This window comes from Gambusia affinis, linkage group LG14, assembly GCF_019740435.1.
Source record: "Gambusia affinis linkage group LG14, SWU_Gaff_1.0, whole genome shotgun sequence".
In the NCBI taxonomy this organism is placed as follows: Eukaryota; Metazoa; Chordata; class Actinopteri; order Cyprinodontiformes; family Poeciliidae; genus Gambusia; species Gambusia affinis.
The window spans coordinates 18,091,641-18,111,068 of NC_057881.1; the positions used below are offsets into that span (position 1 = coordinate 18,091,641).

A 19,428-nucleotide genomic window follows, 5' to 3' on the forward strand; every position below is an offset into this window, starting at 1 on the left:
TCACTCTATATACAGTTTGTTAGTCTGAGGAGAGGCAGGGTGCCTGGGGGAAAAAAAGTTGGGATGTGAAAGCTTCATTTGGTCTATAATCTTTAATATTCTCCATGTTTGTCATTTTGATCTACCAACCAGTTCTATAAGATTTGTAATTATGTAGTGCAGAGGCCTAATGCTAGTTATTCTTAATATATTATTCACCTCCAAAGTAGGCTTTGATGTGAATTCTGGATCATTATTCCTCTGACTCACCTAAATATGTCCACGTCTCCTCCATCTGACTCAAACTATCACAGAATGGAAATTGCTTAGCTCTGGGGAACCACCTAGCCTCAATGAAAAACGTGACGTCAGCGTTTGTGTCAAAAGCAAAGCGAGTTTCACATTAAAATTGACACAATTGGTGCTCCAAATCAACAGCTTTCAAGCTCGACTGAAATCTGCGGCTACCCACATGAGCAAGAGAAAGGCCTTCTAGAGAAAGGTTTTATGGTCACAATGAGAAGAAATATGATTTAAAAACATCAAAATAAGACTCAGCTTCATTTCAAATAATCAGACATTATAAAACATGAACATAAACAGATGTTCTAACAGGACAAGTATCTCTAGCATTTCAAAAGTTGTTTTGGATTGGAAAGCTAGCTAATGTTAACTTACTGGAAAGGGATTTACACAACTGAACGTCTTTTGATCATGCTCAACAGCATGTGTTTAATCACACTTAATTTAATATTTAAAAGGGTACAATTGTCTTTTCACATAGGGTCAGTTTGGTTTGATTAGTTATTTTCCCCTTTCGAAATCAAATCATTTGAAATCATCTCCTTTTTTAATCGCATCTATTTGGTTGATATTACAATATTGTGAGGGTTTGAAACATTTAAGTAAAAAAAAAAAAAAGTGACAAACAAAAAATCAAAACGAGAAGAAAACTTTGCCCTGCATGTATTGCACCAAATCAAAAACAGCTTTTATACTTAAGAATTGAGTTATTTCATAATCTGAAATAACAACTTAAATTTTGAGAACATTTGGTTCGGCAAATGTTAGGTAGCTGCGAACTTAACCGCAGTGACTTAAAGCTGTGACATAAAAGACCAAATATTTTATTGTAGAAACAAATTTCAGAAACGCATCTTGTCTGCCACAAGGCTCATTTAAGATGGACTCAATCTTAAGAAACTTAGGAGCCTCAGCCGGCTGAGCTTTAAAGCCAACATCTGTGCTGATACAGGAGGTATCTGTGAAGATCGGACAGCCAACTTACACATCCGTGGATAGGGAGCAGTACTTCTAAATGATACATGCAGTCACAGCTTGTAATTAAAGGGCCCAGGAGAGCACTTTGGAAACGAGGCTAACAGATTTAGAAAACAATGACACTTTATCAAAAATACAAAAAAAAGGCTGCACTGCAGGAAACCTAAAGCAGTTCAACTTTTGTTGTGCGCAAATTTCATGCGAAGTGTGACGAGAAGCAGACCAGACCAGACGCAAAGAGATGAGATGTTTGAGGGAATAAACAAAAGAAAACGACTTAAAAGGTGAAATATGAAGTAAGGCAGTAATCCACAAGCTAAACTGTAAACAAAAATGCAACAAAGCGGAACATCAGCACATGTCCAGGATTTCTGTCAATTTACACGTTGTCCCCAAAAGAATTTGCTCATCTGCCTTCACACACATAGAGACTGGCGTAACGTCCCTTTCTTAATTGTTTGGGATTATCTTGATATAGTCCAATCTCTCACAGCTAAACCACCTTTAACTCATCTGGGAAGGCTTTCCACAAGAATTATGCGATTATGTGTTTTTTATCACCATTCTTCCATAAGCACATTTGTGAGGTCAGACACTGATGTTGGATGAGAAGGTTGAGCTCATAGTCACCACTGAGGTTGGGACTTTAGGTTCTCCAGTCAAGTTTTTGTCACAACAAACTCACTCGACATGTCTTTAGGGAAGTTTCAGAACTAAACGTGACATCCTGAAACTATCTTGCATCTGCAGAAAGTTCTCTGCACTATATGCACCTCAGGATCCAATTGTTTTAACTTATGATACAACGATCGACTGTGGAATATTTGGTAACATGAAAATACGTGCAATTCATGTCGAGCATTCTTTAAAGAATGGTTCTTTTTGTGCTGTGGGAATTATAGTATTGCTTAATGATTTGAAAATCGCTGCATTTTGCAAAAATCGGAAACTTTGCAGTGGTTTGCTGCTTTTAGAGTTGGCATGTGAGAATAATTTCACATATTACGATGCCTTATAAGTTCAATTTATTCTTATTTAAAACATCTTGCTGGAAAAAAAAAACAGAAAAAAAAGTGGAGGTAAACAAGAAAAAACACACATTGTTTTTAACTATTTAAGGAAGCTGAGCTGGTGGGGTGGGAGGGAGGCTGCTCCAGGCAAAGGTACCAGTTTGGTTCCAGAGTCTATTTATGGAAATACCACACACTCCCAGTGGAGCAGATTTAGATTTGTGCCTACTGGGCCATAGATCCCTGTGTGGCCACTGGGGAGAGCAGGGATGTTGGGCGAAATTGCTGAAGGTTCTGCGTGGCTTCCCCTCAAAGGATGGACCGGTCAGATTGTCCTGTTCGAAACTTGAAGCCATCTTTCACTCCCAATGAGCCACACGGCCTCAAGATCCCTCTGTGATCTCATTTCTCTTTTCCTTTTTTGCTGCCTGGTATATTTTTGGAGTCTGTCATGAAGTTATTTCCCACACTTTTTTTGTTTTGTTTTGTTTTACTGTAAAGCAATTAATAATTTCTAAATGTTACGTTTTCAACTGTCAGACTGACACTTGTTTTGTCATGATTATCTTTTTTCCTTAACTGCAATGAAAAATTGTGGAAACAAACCAATTTTGCAAACATTCAGGACATGAATATTTAACTGTTGGGAGACTAATTTGTAATAATGAAAACCCTTAAAAAGTCAGCTGAATTTCTTTAAATCATAATTTATTTATAGGCAATAAAAGTGATGTATTTTTTGTGACCTCTACCCATGGAAGTTGTTTAACAGAGTGATGCAAGCATATTACGTGTTGCATTTAGAGTACCTATTGCTTTGCCCTTCTGAGTCTGGAGAAAAATATTGGCCAAGTCAAGGTTTATTAGCCCAATACAGCTCCAATTATTGAATAAATACTTAACAAGCTTGACCCGTAGTCAAGTTTGTTATGGGTCAAGTTTGTGGTTGCATCGCTAAAGGCATGGCTCCGAGAGAAGAAATAATGAGAGTTTCTATAAAGCTGGAGTCTCAAGGATGCAGGGACTGAAGAAAAAAATAGTCAGGAAGCTAAATTTCACACCTGGTGAGCAGAACCACCCCCCCCCAATACTCTGAATGACGAGGGTGGCATTAAAGTGACGGAAGGCAGAAGTTGAAGGAGACAAGTCTTACATGGTCCATGTTCGGTACATTATCCTGCATGCTTATCGTGCTACTGGAGGTGAATAGGATGTGGCACAGCCTGCTCACTCCATAGGGGGGATTCAGAGTGGTGATAGATGGCCGAGGAGAGATGGAGTTTCTCCCTACGGCTCAGTAGGAGGCTTCATTATCCTTGCGGTGTACTCATCCCTTATTTCTCTCTGCAAAAAATGTGCAAAAGTACCACGGGGCATGCTGGAGACACGTGAACAAGAAGGTCTGGTACAACTGCTCACATCAGCTCATATTTGAATCTGGGTTAAGAGATTGAAAAGGTCTTTCTTTGCTCATAGCCATTGTTCTGCTGGCACCACCAACATGTTCCACCTCGAGGTTCATTACGTTTAGAGTGTTAAGCCGTGTTAGTTTCCCACCACCACATACACACTGTAGAAAAACCACATCATCTTACCAAGTATTTTTGGTCTATTTGCTAGTTTCAAGTATTTGAGCACATTTCAGATACAAAAACTAACTTGCAAGTAACTTTTCAGCACAAAAAAGGGGCTTGCTTTAAGTCAATAATTTCTTTATATTGATGAAAAAGTACTAATTACTTAGAAAAGAGGTAAAATGGCCTTGATATTTTCCATCTACATGGTAAGAAAGTATCAAAGGACCAAAGTAGGTTGATTAAATAATTCCGACTGGTGAGAATATAAAGCGAAAAAAGAAACTAAACAAACACTCCTTCATAAGAGTGCCTGATTGCTCTAATTAGTGTTTTTATGAGGGTCCTCCATCAGAAAACGTCTTCTTATAGATCATGCTGTGGGAACGTACAAGCATTTGTCAAGTTCTAATTAAAGATCCATGTAGCTGTTGAGATGTCGTTGATGTTCGGTCTGAGCTGCTGTTGAGTTTAGCTTATTTGTTTAAAAGGTTGCTTTTTATGTTTGAAAAGGACACAGCAGCAATCTGCTCCTCTTTTAGAATATGTCCGTCACATTTCTAAAATTCCTGAGAGAAATATCTCTTAACTGAAACGGTCAAAAGGAATTGGATTGAAAAACAACTCATTATATTGTAACTTTGTCAAGAAATGGTAACATTTACATGCAAGTGTCTGGTCTCTGGTGTATATTCTTTTGCAAGTCAGTATAGCAAGTTTAACAAAGGAATTACAGAAATTAGTGAAGAGCAAAGTTTTTTTCTGTTTGAATTCATTTATGGAATTTATGTTTGGCAGACAATTTTTTTTTCGCTTTAGCACTATTATTTTGTCTGAGGCATTCAGGTCAGTTAATTCAATCTTTGAGTAAATTCTTATAGAAAACTTTGATCAAAAACTTTTTTTTAAAGCTGGACAAGTCTGTCTTGAATAAACAATCAAGGCTTCGTTTTGGAAATTTGAATATATAACAACGAGGTGTGGAAAAGTTTCATACGTTATAAATCTCAGCTTGGTCGTGGGTGGCGACTCTTAAAGGGAATCCGAGAAGCTTATTAGTGAAGGTTGTAGTTGTGCAAAGCAGAGCCAGGCAGGCTGTGACTAGCCAAGATTTCCGAGGAACTCCGCAGAGTTTTGCAGACAGCGCCTTGTTTCTCTGGGAGTGAATGTGAATTACTCGAGAGCCTGGCAGATGGGCTGGAGTGAAGTGTGGCTGAGAAATATTCACTTAGACCAGACTGGCAGCAGAAGCAGCAGCCAGAAACACAGCAGCTGGAGCCCACACAGACCAAACAGAGATAGCAGGGATCCAAACAGCTCCAGTGACTGCAGCAGAGTTCAGAGTCCAGGTATGCTGCAAAGCCAAAGCGTGGAGAGGGAAAACAATCAGCACGCTTATCCCCCATTTCACTGGCAGTCAGATCGGGTCTTTTAATGTCAGAGGAGCATTTCTTGATGCACAATTTCATTTTACAATAATATTTTTTGCACTCTCTTGTTTGGATGTAAACATTCAAACATTAATGCCATCACCAAGTTGTCCACAGTCGCTGTCATGCAAACTGAAGAACTTCATTTAGTTCTTTGGGCGACTGTGGCTCTTTGGTGGAGTGGTCTTCTTGCAATTGGAAGGTTGTAGGTTCGATTCCAGCTTCCTCCTGCCACATGTCAATGTGCCTCTGGGCAAGGCACTTAACCCCAAATCGCTTACCGATCTGCGTATCGGTGTATGAATGGGTGTGTGTTTGGAAGTGCGAATGGGTGAATGTGGCTCTAGTGTAAAGCGCTTTGAGAGGTCAAAATGACTGGAGAAGCGCTATATAAGTTCAGTCTATTTATCATTTAGACAGTCGGATCTTGGGCAAAAGACGTAGAAAACACCATTCGTTCCTCCAGCTAGATGCCCTCTCTTATTTTATTGAGATATTGATAAAGTAAAACATTTATGTCTGTCACTACATAAATGACAGACTATCTGCTGCGTTTGTGGGTGTAAATATGCAATCTGACAAAAGGAATTGGTTCAGATTGCTCCCATCTTCTGGATTTGATTGTTTTTGCATATGTGTCTGGACATTGACAAAAAAACACACAAAAAAACATGCAAAACTGTATAAAAGAAACTAAAAAGTTCACGTCTTTGTGAATTCTCTCCTAAGTATTTATTTATTTTTTTCACTGAGGATACTTCTCCCATGTGAAAATTTGATTTTTTGTGTATTTTCTCTCTCCGTGGTTAAAAAAAAAAAAAGAATAAGAATTTTATGAATATCTTATAATATTATAACAAACGGGATTAAAGGTTGACACTGAGCAATACTGTAACATTTTTGACTGACTTGTACGAAAACTGTTATCTTCAGAAAAATACCATTTCCCCACAGGTGTCCGTGGTGCATCTGTTAAAAACCGTCCGTCTGCTTCGTTTGCTGAGGCTGCTGCAGAAGATGGACCGCTACTCGCAGCACAGCACGGTGGTCCTGACCCTCCTCATGTCTATGTTCGCCCTCCTGGCCCACTGGATGGCCTGCATCTGGTACATCATCGGCAAGATGGAGATGGAGGCCAATGCCTACAACTGGGATATCGGTAAGCACAGTAAAATCTTGACCGGATATAATGAAGCCCATGGGCTCCCGAATTAAAATAAGCAACTTTTTTTTGTTGTGAATTTTAAACTCGCTCCTTTCAGTGCTGCAGGGATCCTATTAGGAATTGAAGTTTATCAGCAGCAGACTGTTGCTCCTTCGCTGCCACGGCGGTGACACTTTTTTTTTTTTTTTTTTTTTTTTTTTTTAGAATTGGAGTCTGGATATTCATTGGAAAATATGACAAACTAAGACATTTCAAAAAGAAGAAAACTTTGTATTCTTAGCATATTGTCTCAGGGGACATATTATTGCCAAAAGTGTCTTTCACACAAGGTTTGTCAGAGAACATTAGAGAACAAACAGAATAATGAAGACAAAGAAACACAGCAAACAGGTCGGGAATCAAGTTGTACACAAGGTTAAAGTAAGAATAGTTTCTTGAATAGCAAAGAACATAATAAGACGCTGCGCTGAGGATTGTAGACAAAGTTTTTAAAAGGGAAATGTTCAAGAAATCTGGGACATATTAGACAATTTATTTGGGATCCATACGTCAACATTCCTATGCTGTATAGGGAAAGTGTTTCTGGGCAAAGTGTCCCTGTAACGATTCAACAAACTGTGCTTTTGAGTAAAAAATGTGTGAGAGTATGAAACCTTTGAGAATAGCAACTGAGTTAAGTGTGATTTTTCTCGACTCTTTTCATAATTAATGACAGACCTTCATGGCTTAGCCCTCAGCCTCCGGGTCAGTCAAGTAATGAGCCCCACCGAGCTGATCTCCGATCAGTATTGATGCGCCGCAATGCTCGTAATTATCTCATTCTCTATACCAATTACTGCCGTTCAGTGTCATAAAGTAACAAGACCATGCATGAGGCGGGATTAATGCATTGTGTCCTAATTATTTACTTCCGACCCCGAAGTTGGTGCTGAAGTGAAGCAGGAATGTGGTGTTTCCTCCCAATTACCATTCATCAGTGTCAGCGACAGAGTCTCCTGGGATCGGCTGCGTGGACCCACTCTGTACTGACTGCTCTCCCACCGTCTGCTTTGTTTCTGGAATTTGCTCGGTTTGTTCCGAATACTGCATAAATGGGAGATGGACGTGGCTGACAAACTTCAGAAGCGATGCTTTTGGATTAGCCTGCGTCCACCTTTAGCTCTGCTGTGAAAAGCCTCTTGAGAATTTGTGTAAAACCGAACCTTTGTTATAAAACATAAGCGTTTGTATTGTTTTACTGATGAAAGGCGACTGTCTTCATCTTCTCACCAGGGTGGCTCCATGAGCTCGGGAAGCGTTTGGAGTCTCCGTATGCCGGCATGGCAGACGTCAACACGACTGGCAGCGGTCCCTCTATCCGTAGCGTCTACATCGCTTCCCTCTACTTCACCCTCAGCAGCCTGACCAGCGTTGGCTTCGGCAACGTGTCTGCAAACACTGACGCTGAGAAGATCTTTTCTGTTTGCATCATGCTCATCGGAGGTACACAAAAACAGCAGCTACCAGTTCACGTCTTGTTGTTGTTGTGTGTGTGTGTGTGTGTGGGTGGGTGTGTGTGTGCATGTGTGTTGTTTTCTGAAGTATCTGAAATGGCTGAGACATTTTCTCATTTTACCTCATTAAAGCTTTAAATTACATATGTTGGGGCAATTTTATGTGACAGACAAATATATATGGCACATATGGCATCCATATGTGTTAAGCTCCCTTTATTTTCACATCTGTAAGTACAACCAACTGTCTTTAAACTACCTCTACCTAGCTAATATTTTTGGCCCATCCGAGTGTAATATAATCTGTTATGTGAAAGCCTCCGAGGTTTGTTCGAAAACATTAGAGAAAACTCATAATGGAGACCAAGGAACACAGCAGACAGCTTAGGGATAGAGTTGTGGAGAAGTTTAAAACTGTTTTAAGTTATAAAACATTATAAAACTTTTGGGTGCCGTTTATGTCTGAAAAGCTAAATTACATACCACAGCTTTTGAAAACTACCCTTAATGGAAGAGTGCCAAGAAGAAAGCCATTGTTGGAAGAAAGTCATTGAAGTTTCATAAAAATAAAAATAAAAATTTGCTAATTAAAAAGACCCAACAAACATGTTCAATCTAGGGAAGCTATAGGCAGAGTCAGTTGGAAGATGATTGAAGCTACATTGACTATAGAAAGTATTCACTTCCTTGAATGTTTAACCACTTTTATTGCTTTTACAAATTCATTATAATCAGCAATTTTTTTTATTTCTTGTTTGTTTGTTTTGTTTTGGCAAAACATATAAACAAACCCTGTTTGATGTTAAAGTGACAACTGATTTCTGTAAAATAATGGCAATTAAACAGTATGTAACATAAAATACATTATGGCATAAATATTCACACCCAACCAGTCCGTGTTTAGATGCACCCGGGGCTGCAATCACAATCTGAAAACAAGCAGGTTTATTTGTAAAAAAAAAAAAAAAAGAAAAAGAAGAAAAAGAAATTCTGCCAAAACAGCCACATTTTATTGATCGCGATTAATTGATAAAAGCAATAAAAGCTTTAAGCGTCCAAAGCAGTGAGTACTTTTCATAGGGAAAACCTCTGACCCGGGCGGAGGTTTAGCTTCCAGCAGGCAAACAAACATAAACATCCAACCAAAGCTGCCATGAGTGGTTTGGGTCTGTTGACTGTAACAAAACGTGAAAAAGTCCCAAGGGCGTGAATACTTTTGTGTGGGTCTGTGCGTGAAGACGCATGTCTTTTGAAAATGACTCCTTCAAAGTTAATTTCAAAATGAGACTTCATTGTGAAGAGTAATGGGTAAAACCAAGTTAATAAGACTAATTCATCTTGTCTTAGTTAAAATTTCAGAAGCATGTAATTGGATTTCATATTCCTTTTTTTTTTTTGCCGGTTTTCTGCTCCATTATACGGCTTTCTTATGCAGAACTTTGCAGAGGGGACAGAACTAGTTTAAACCAGACAGAGTAAGCTTGTTCCTTTTTTTTTTTTTTTTGGCAGTCCCTTTTGCAAGGTTTTCCCGGTGGATACTCTCTCCTCTCTGTTTCAGCTAAATGCTAAATGTCCCCGGCTGCCGGAGGGCAGTAGCAGGAGAAGCCACCCACACACACACAGCATATCCCCATGTTTGTTCACATACATCCCATTCCCAGCGGGGAGACATGGAGTGAAAACTAATCCGAAGCACCTGCTCATAGTTATTGTAGAGCACAACCTCAATGAACTTAGATGAGTTATGCAAATGAATTACTATGGTGTTTGAATTATGTTTCAGGGTGCAGTTTAGAATATTAAAAAGAACTATCCTGAGGAATAACATTTTATATCTTAAAGTTTAAATGGAAGCTACATACAAGTTAGTTGAGTGATAGCCGAAAATGTTTGACAAACTATAAAAGGACTTTTATTTTTTCCGACGCAAACCGAGACAATAAAAGCACCTTCTTCCGTAGCTTTTATAGAATTTAAATAGTATCTTATTGAGGTTACCACTTCGATATGTCAGTGTAATTTCACTTTGTAAGAAAACTGACCTAGCTAGACTGATGACTCCCTAATGTCCGGCCTTTGGTGACACAGCTGTGCTGCAGCTCAAAACTCGATGAGGCCAGGAGAACGGATCACCTGTGGGTGTAGAAAGGGCAGCGTCCGTCTGTGCAATCAAATAAGCTCCGTGCTGCGCCGACATCGAGCTTCCTGCACACGAGATATAAATGTAAATTTAATATTTGGTTTTTCTCTCATTTGATTTCATCGTATTAAAATCAAGTTAAGCACGTGAAACATGTAGGGTTGCAAGCAGCTGATTTATGTTCTGCTGCTCTAAAGTACAGAGAACAGATTTTTTTTCTTTTGTTCCCGTTTACTTAAATCTTTTAGATCGTCAAGTGATGTTTAACCCGGATAAATTTCAAAAAGCTGTTTGGAAATGTTGACCTCATTTATTAGAGGACTTCAGAACTTGTCTGACTTCATGAAGTAGGCTCTCATAAAGCAACACATAACATCCCAATTTAAAGAAGTCCTGGAACCAGTAGGAAACAGTGTAATTGACATATGTCTGGAAATGCAAGAAAAATATTTTTCATGTGTTTAAAATAGAATTTGGATTTTTTTGTTTGTTTGTTTTGTTTTTTCCTGTGCGAATGTCACTTTCCTGATGTTCCAATCGTTGTTGTTCTCCGTCATCTGCTTCCTGTCTAACTTTCCATCATCCTCTTTCTCTCTCCCTCCTTTTACCTGCAGCACTGATGCATGCCTTGGTCTTTGGCAATGTGACAGCCATTATCCAGAGGATGTACTCCCGCTGGTCTCAGTACCACACCAGGACCAAAGACCTGAAGGATTTCATTCGCGTCCATCATCTGCCACAGAGCCTCAAGCAGCGAATGCTCGAGTACTTCCAGACAACCTGGTCGGTCAATAATGGAATCGACTGCAATGAGGTATAGGACTGGAACCATCTCCTTTATTTGTGTGGTTTAGCATGAGTAAGTGTTTTATAGTGCAAAATCAAAGCAAAGTTGTGGAATATATATATATATATATTCTTTTACAGCTTCCCGTAGTTTCCTAGCATATTAAGGAAGGATTTGAGCATTCCACCTTGTTAACTTGAAACTTTTACAGAGACCAAAAATAGTTGAACAGTTTTCTCAAGACCCAGACATTTTCTGAATATTCTGCAGTGGCTGAGTCATTCGCCTGATCTGTACCTGGTCTCTATGCACATGAGTCACCCATGAGGTAAATTAGGGTCAGGAGACCTCCACAAAAACTCAAGTCAGCTGCAAAGTGATTCCAAACTATTAGGGGTTCATTGTGAGGACAAAGTTTGGAGAAAGTATAAAACATTGATGTTCTTTTGCTGTCTGTATTCAGTTATCTGATACTTAAGTAGAGAGGGTCAGTTAAAATTATATTTTTATGCAGTTTCAGAGTGACTCAACTTCCATTTCTCATAACCTTAAAAGTTACCACGGAGGAAAGAGAACGTTTTTCTGAGGCAGAAACTTTTTCTTTAGAAACTTTGATTAGAAGTTTATTGTACCTTAAAATTAACCCCAAAGAATTAACAAAAAAAATCTGGTGATGTTCAAAATCTGATCAGTTGTGTTTTTCTCTTGTGTTTAGATGTTTCTGAGTTGTTGAAATACTTTTTTTTAACTTCCAAAAGAACCCATTTTAAAAAAAATAATAATAATGTATATTTAATCTTAGATAAACATGTTTCCATGAATTATGGAGATAAAAGCAGAAAGAGATAAAATCTTAAATTTAATTAAGATTGGCATAGTATTTTATCAAGTTTTTTAATTACAGCCTATTTCCGTGTTAATAATCTGAGTATCGTCGATGGAAGAATGATTAACCTTTATGAGCAAAGGTGAATGAAATGGGTTTGTTTTTGTAATACTGCTTTCTGCCACAAGAGGCACTAACGTGAACTTTTAGACTGAGCTGATTCAGACATTACTGATTTAAGTTGTGGATAAAAACCCAGGCTTTCTTTCTCGAAGAAACTCAAAAAGTCAAACACTTAAATACAAGAGAGAAGTCTTTTGTCCCCATCCTGTCTGTTGATAAGTTTTAATAGTATGAGACATTTAAAAATGTTTTTTGCAACCATCTTTAAAGTTTGACTTTTTCATTATCTATTTTTACATAGATAGCCAAATATCTGTTGAATTCTAATAAGTTGTTTTTTGGGGTGTGTTTTTTTATCGTTGTCATAGTATTTCTTACGTTCCACAGTTCTTCTTGTTTTCAATTTTTGAAAGAAGCAAACAGGGCAATTTAATTTTGCTCAACCTTAATAGAAATATGAGAGGCAATTTTTTCTAATATTTTGTATTTGTAGAAGTCCTTTCTGGCTTCTATGTAGCTTAAACTGACTGCTGGCGTACCAAAAATCATCTGCAGAAGGCTGAATTTAGTAACAACTGCATCATGTTCTAAATGAATTTTCTGAAAAATTGTTTCTCCCTCACTTTCAGAGCTGAATTGATTTTTTTTTTTCTATTTCTTCTAAAAACAAAAATAATTGTTATACGCTGAAAGAAGGGTAGAAAAAAATGTCTGAAGGTTATTTTTATGGTAATGGAAAAAATAAACTTTTGTGCTGAATTCCAAGAAAAAAAAAAGTTAAATTCACTTTTAGGAGCTCTCTGCTTAAGTTTTTGCCCATAAAAGTAACATCAACTTTAGTGAGGCATTTATTGTAAACTTATTAATTTAAAATGAAAACCTTCACTGTTCAAAAATCTCCAGGCTTATTTCTAGATACAGGCTGCTTAGCAAATCAGTATCAATATTTCATGAGTTAATTCACACAGTTCTCACACAGATGTCGCATTAAAGCTCATCCAAAAGCTGATAATGTGATCGATACTTCTTCAGAGCATGGGGCATGTTGCAGCTGCTATCCTCTCATTGCCACATTTTTACACTGTAATAACTAACCAACCACATGATGCTTGAGTCATCCTGGATGACATGTGACAAGTTCAACTCACAACCCGGCTCTGGTTTGTATTGAACAGACCTGAGTGTTTTGTTTCATTTTTTTATCTTTCTTGTCGAGCAAAAGACAAGCATGAAGATTAGCGAGTTGTGGCATTTCACCACAAAAGCAGTAAATAACACATTCTCCCGACAGGCCCAGGGAAACCTGTCAGTCGTCTGATAGTGACTCGCCTCTCCAGGCTGCGGTGGCCTGCGAGACAGCTGTCAGAATCCCGAGCAGAGGGTTAGACGGAGGGACGCTGATGAATCCCAGACAGATGAATTATAGATGGGCCTGTTGATTAAAGTAAGCGCGGCTCTGGTGACTCACCGACGGAATCCGCGACAGCTTTCCGTCCTCGGCCGAGACAATCGTGCGTTTGTCGACGCGGCGCAGTCTTGTGGCCGCTCTTAGACAACTGCACGTTGTGTTGGGGAGCTGCATGAATTGGGTTCAGAGGTTAGGAATCCAAAAAATAAATAAATAAATATCGAAGGCTAAAAATTCATTTACCGAGTTGCAGAATGGTGTTTTTACAACCGTCACGCTTTCTTTCCTCCTCTCTCTCTCTCTCTCTCGTGTTTCCCCACCTACTCTGCCTTCCCACGTCCCCCCGTCGTCCCCACAGCTGCTGAAGGACTTTCCGGATGAGCTGCGATCCGACATCACCATGCATCTCAACAAAGAGATCCTGGAACTGTCTTTGTTTGCCTCGGCCAGCCGCGGCTGCCTGCGCTCGCTGTCGCTGCACATTAAGACCTCCTTTTGCACCCCGGGGGAGTACCTCCTCCGACAGGGAGACGCTCTCCAGGCCGTCTTCTTCGTCTGCTCGGGGTCCATGGAAGTGCTGAAAGATGGAATGGTGTTAGCCATCCTGGGTAGGTTGAAGCGGAACTGCTAACGGGGCGAAAAAGCCAAAAGCTCTTGGTGTAATTGAAGAAGATCATAGGGCTTGAGTTGATAATGAACTCTGAATCCTGTAGATAAGCTCAGTGTTTAGACACAAAATTCAACTAAGTGAATGTCGGTGAATATGCAAGTTCTGATAGGAAACATAGGAAAAAACACATTAACTCTATATCATTGATTTGAATGAATGTTTTCTGCAGAAGATGCTCAAAGGACTTTTGCTCAAAGCAATATAAAAATCCAAGCAAGGTCTCAAGAAGGCCTACAAATATCCAGTCGAGCAATCTGGTTCATAAGATTAATGGCGTTTTAATTTTTGATGTTCTATACGAAACCTTCTTAAAAATGTATCAAGAAATCCCAAACTGGGGAAAAATACAGAGAAAAAGTAAACTTTTCAAATAAAACATACAACCTTCAGTTACTGTCTCCTTAACTCGAGCAGCTTCACCGGGGAACCAAATTAAATGAGTTCAATTTCTCATTAATAAACTTAATGTCACCTGACGCACTAGCTCAGAAGGAAAAAAAAAAAAGTTAGCAGAAAAGTTTAAGTAGAAAAAACAAATCTAACAGTCTGCTGTAGATTATAGGCAGAAAATTATATCCTATACGAATCAATCCCTCTTTATGATCAATGAAAATATAAGAAAGGACAATTTTATTAACTTTATGTTCTTTTTCAACATAATAAAAAAAAGTAATTTTAAACTACACATTAGAGTGAAGCTGCACTGAAACCCTGGAACTCAAGTTTCTGTTAAGTTCTCGTGTGTGAAGAAAACAACTGTTTTTTTGCAGTTTTTTCACTCCAAAAAAACTTTGTGTGTGTATTTGATTTGGTGGGTGGAGGCATGTGTGCGTGTGCGTGTGTGTGTGTGTGGGTTTGACAGGCAGATAGCATTGTCTGCTGACTGTGCAGAAGGTTGGAGTGACACAGAGTGTTTCGCCGAAGGACAAAGCTGCTTCTTAGTGTCTCAGCCTGTTCAACTGTGGATGAGTTTGTGTAGGTTTCTTTTTAACCTCCAGCCCCTCCGGTTTCTGTCCAAACAAAAGCCCGTAGTTACAGAGGTGTAAGTCAGTAGTAGACACAGACCGAGAACAAGTGAGGTTGTGATGATGTGAAGGAGAAAGGAGGAGGACTCTTGAAAGCGGAGAAGCTGGATATCATGAATCATCAGAAAGAACGGTCTGTCAGAGAAAGAAAAAGTGTTTTAAAAACACGAAGGACGAAAGGGCTGATTGAGAGGTAAATAACAAATGAACCATTGAAATCATTAATATATAGACAAGGGAGACAAGAAATATATATATAAACAGAAAAACAGAATAACATCACAATGGAGGAATAAAAAAGTGCAGAAATCAAACAAAAAAAGACAGGAAAGTTTAACAGGGAAAGAAGGCGAAAAGTAAGGAAAACTAATATGTGGAAAGCGAGGAGGAAGTCATCAAGAATGGGGGGAAAGAAACGAAAGAAGGAAGAGAGAGGAGCACTGAGTGAAGTAATATGACAATAAATGATCTGACAGACAGGAGGATAGAGACAGAGCGGGCTGAAATAAGAACAGTCACGACTTTCGCTCCTTCAGCTGCGCCGCTGTAATATAGCAGCCCTCATAGTTCACAATGACCCAAATGAATCATTTATCTCTTCTTATGGGACATTACCGCTGGCAGGGGGGAGGGAGGCCTCAGCCTTCAGTCCATTTGTACAGAAACAGCTGTCACATCCACTCCACCCAGACTGCTACATTTCATAAAAGTGTTGTGGATGAGTCTGCTTTACAAATACGAGAATAGTAATAATTTGTTAGAATTAACTTTAGCGATTTATTTTTTTCTTATTTTTCACATCTTAATCTGTGTCTGCTGAAACTAACAAAGTTCATATTTTATGGTTTAAGTTCTTTATTCTTGATCAGCTGGGCTAGAAATATCTACCAAAACTTAATTGACAGGTTATGTTGTTAATCATTATTAATAATAATAATAATAAACTAAAAAAAAATAATAAAACGCTTACAACTGTTGCTATGGTGCTGATTTTGTTTGTTTAGCTTTATTTGGTTTGGTTGTTTACTTTGTTATGTTTTGGGGGGGGGTTTTTAGCATTTGAGAAAAAATTTTGTAATTTTTGCTTTTCACTTTCCTCCTTTCATTGCGCTGCCTTGCAAATGTTTACATCCTGTTCCTTTTCACATTTTGCATTTAAGCTTCAATGGTTTTTAGAGAAAGCAATGAAAAAAAAACTGCATAATTGTAAAGAGGAAGGAAAATTATGTGCTAGATTTTCAAAATGTAAAAAAAAATAATCTGGAGCTTTGCTGTCTGCTAAAACATTTCAAACTTCTACCAAACTTTCCAGTTGTTCCCTGGCTCTCCATTTTCTGTCTGGTACCGTTTCTCCTTTTGTAGTTCCTCGTGTCTCACAGGGTTTGCATCTCTTTCCATTTCCAGCAACATCTTCTGGTTTGCTTCACTTAAGTGAACTCCCTGAAATCTATTTTTATTACTCATACACCTTTGAACTCCGCATTTGGCTGCACTCCTCTCATCACTGCACATCATAGCAAGAACATGTTTCATGCGGGCATGAGGCGCCCGCTTGAATCTGCTGTTCTCAGCATCATTACCAACCTCTTTCAGGCAAAAGTATTTCTCTAAAAATACATATAAAAACAAAAAATATGAAGCATAAGTGTTTGCATGAGTGCTAGAGAGCCTGCATCTTCAACCCCTTTTATCAGAATGAAAACATTCTGAAGTGGCCCCCATTCCTCACCCTCTTTCCATGCCTCTCTCTCTGAACAGGTAAAGGTGACCTGATCGGAGCGAACCTGTCATTAGACAACCGTGTGATAAAAACCAACGCAGATGTGAAAGCCCTGACCTACTGTGACCTGCAGTGTATCAACCTGAAAGGGCTCTATGAGGTGCTGGACCTCTACCCTGAGTACTCGCACCACTTTGTCCAGGACATCCAGCAGGACCTCACATACAATCTGCGGGAGGGACATGAGACACACGTGAGTCCAACCAACCTGTGATTTATTATTTGAATAGCTGAACATACAGCTTTGACTGTATTCTCTCCACAAAGCGCTTAAATTGAACCGAAATATCGTCGCCTTCCTAAAATAATGTCCTAAAACGATGACACTGGCCGTTGTTTTAGGAAGGCGATCGGGTAAGGGTTCAACGCATCGTGACGTTTTCCCTAATTCACACATTTTGTTTTCTCTATCAAGCTCTTAACTTTATTTTGTCAAGTATATATGAAGTAATTGGAAGAATGAAGGATGAATCCCAGTTGTTTAAGCAGCTTTAAGGCTTATGGAATGAATCCGACCTCGACCTCGTTGAAAACTTGTTGACGATGCGTTAAATGTGGGTGAACCAACCAACTGAAATAATGTGTTCCGCCAAGAAATATATTCAGATATCCAGCTGAAATGATACTAATACCGTGTTGATAGCTACAATAAAGACGTTCCTCTGAAATCTGCTAACGGACGTTTCTCCAAATGTTAGCGTTTGATCCTCGAATGTACCTCGAGGATCAAATGTGCTCATTCTTCCTGTTCCATGTGACACAATTGAAAACAAAACCAATGCATCGCATTCTGATGTGAACTGCAGGTTCTTCATTCGCATGTTGGTTTACAACGTGAGTAGGGCGATCTGTGAGTGTGAATGTGGCTCTAGTGGGTTAATGTGACTGGAATAGTGAAATGTAAGTTCAACTCATTTGCCATTTAGGTGGCTTGAAACAACGGGATTATTGAGATTTACAGAAGGGTCAGAAGAACAAAAGAGTACAGTAACATTTCAACCACATACAGTAGTCAGCACATGCAATGTCGTTTTTATAGCAACTTTTACAACTCGTCTGTAAAAACCTCCACATGCCCTAAGATTTCCTGATTTTGTTTGTCCTCAGTGTTGAAAGTAAAATCAATTAAGGCATAACTAATACATGTGGGCTTCTCAATTTCCTGTGCTGAGTTTACATTTAGAGTAGGCTCTGGCACAAAATGTGCAGGTGATTTTAGTTTGGGTTTGTAGCTGAGCCTAATGGACAGAAATTAGGACACCGTCCTAGTTAAGGTGGCTGTAAGAGAGAGCTGGCAAAAGTAGCTGGGATACTCGGCCCTGCTCTGCTGCTCTGCTTCTGTAATTACAGTCAGGTGTTTTACTCTGTTGCACAAACACAACTGGGACTCGCTGTCGTGCGTGCGCGTACACACACACACACAAACGGAGCGCGCCGCAGGGCTTTTAGGTGAAACTCATCTGCAGAGGGACAGCCTAAATCTCGGCACTGACTAAATGAAGATAGGTGGAGGCACCTGAGGATAGAGCGCTGTTTGAGCTGCGCTGCTCAGTTTGCTCCTAGGCTATGTCATAATGGCACCAGTATATTGTGGTGAATAAATTTCCGGCGTTGTCTCACTGTGAGCTGTGCAGTTATTTGTTACGTTTCTCCGCTCGGTTTGGAAAAGAACTGACCAGAGAATGCTGCCAAATTGCTCCCCGGGAAAAGAAAAGCTGGAACACAAACCAACATGTTGTTTCCTCCCTGCACTGAGCGTTTCTTCTCTGGCTGTCTTCCAGGTGAAGACCAGACTGTCAACAGCAGCACAGGAGTCTCAGGTACCCGCTCATTATTTGCAGTTCCCTGCTAAACTATTCACACTGCTTGAACTTTTCCACATTTTGCGAGTTTAAGAACATAAATTGTGCTGTATTGGGACTTTATGTAACAGACCAGCAAACTGCAGCTCCAGAGCCACATGTGGATCTTTGTCTCCCCCACTGTGGATGTCATAAAACCAAATAAAAAAAAAATACTTTTAATTATAAAGGCAATATGAAGGTGTTTGTATTTCTTGTTTTATGTGTTTAAATATGTGCATAGAATATCTACAGCATAAGACTGCCGGTGCTAAGACTTTTCAACGTAGTTTCAAATGTCTTACATTTTTAGTTGTGTTATCTCAATCTTTCTACAATATATATATATATATATATATATATATATATATATATAAATATATATATATATATATATATATATATATATATATATATTTTTTTTTTTTTTTTTTTCTTTCAAACGTTAGATGATACATTTTGTTATAACTTTTGTAAATTGAAATACATTCTGAATTCCATTAGCTTTCAAAATGATAACAATAAACATTTGGTATATATTCAAACAAATCTTTTTTTGACTCAAGACATTTTCCGCTTGGTAGCAGCAGGAGTAAAATACTTGAAACTGAGATTTCAGTAGAATGTGTTTCTACAAAGAATTCATCTAGAGAGGCTGGGAACAGTTTTATGCTATATGCTTTTCATGTTCACAAATGTGAAAACAATGATTTCACAAATATATGCAGCCGTTGGTCTCTCACATCATAAATGAATCCCAAGGCATTGATGGTGGAAGTTGCAACACAACGAAATCTTAAAATATTGAAAGGGTTTTAATACATTTACAAGGCCCTGCCTAAGCCAAAGCTAAAAGTTTGAATAAATCAATAGATATGGCTGATATTTTAACATAC

General features: G+C 38.8%; 1 protein-coding gene across 1 annotated transcript in view; it reads left to right on the forward strand.

Annotated features, from left to right (window-relative positions):
* kcnh8 (potassium voltage-gated channel, subfamily H (eag-related), member 8) overlaps positions 1-19,428 on the forward strand; it is a 53,621-nt gene that overhangs the window by 26,172 nt on the left and 8,021 nt on the right. The window contains exons 7-12 of the mRNA XM_044137866.1: positions 6,229-6,433; positions 7,712-7,921; positions 10,687-10,886; positions 13,575-13,824; positions 16,670-16,884; positions 18,473-18,511. Coding sequence (XP_043993801.1) covers positions 6,229-6,433; positions 7,712-7,921; positions 10,687-10,886; positions 13,575-13,824; positions 16,670-16,884; positions 18,473-18,511 — 1,119 coding nt within the window. The remainder of the gene's footprint in view (positions 1-6,228; positions 6,434-7,711; positions 7,922-10,686; positions 10,887-13,574; positions 13,825-16,669; positions 16,885-18,472; positions 18,512-19,428) is intronic.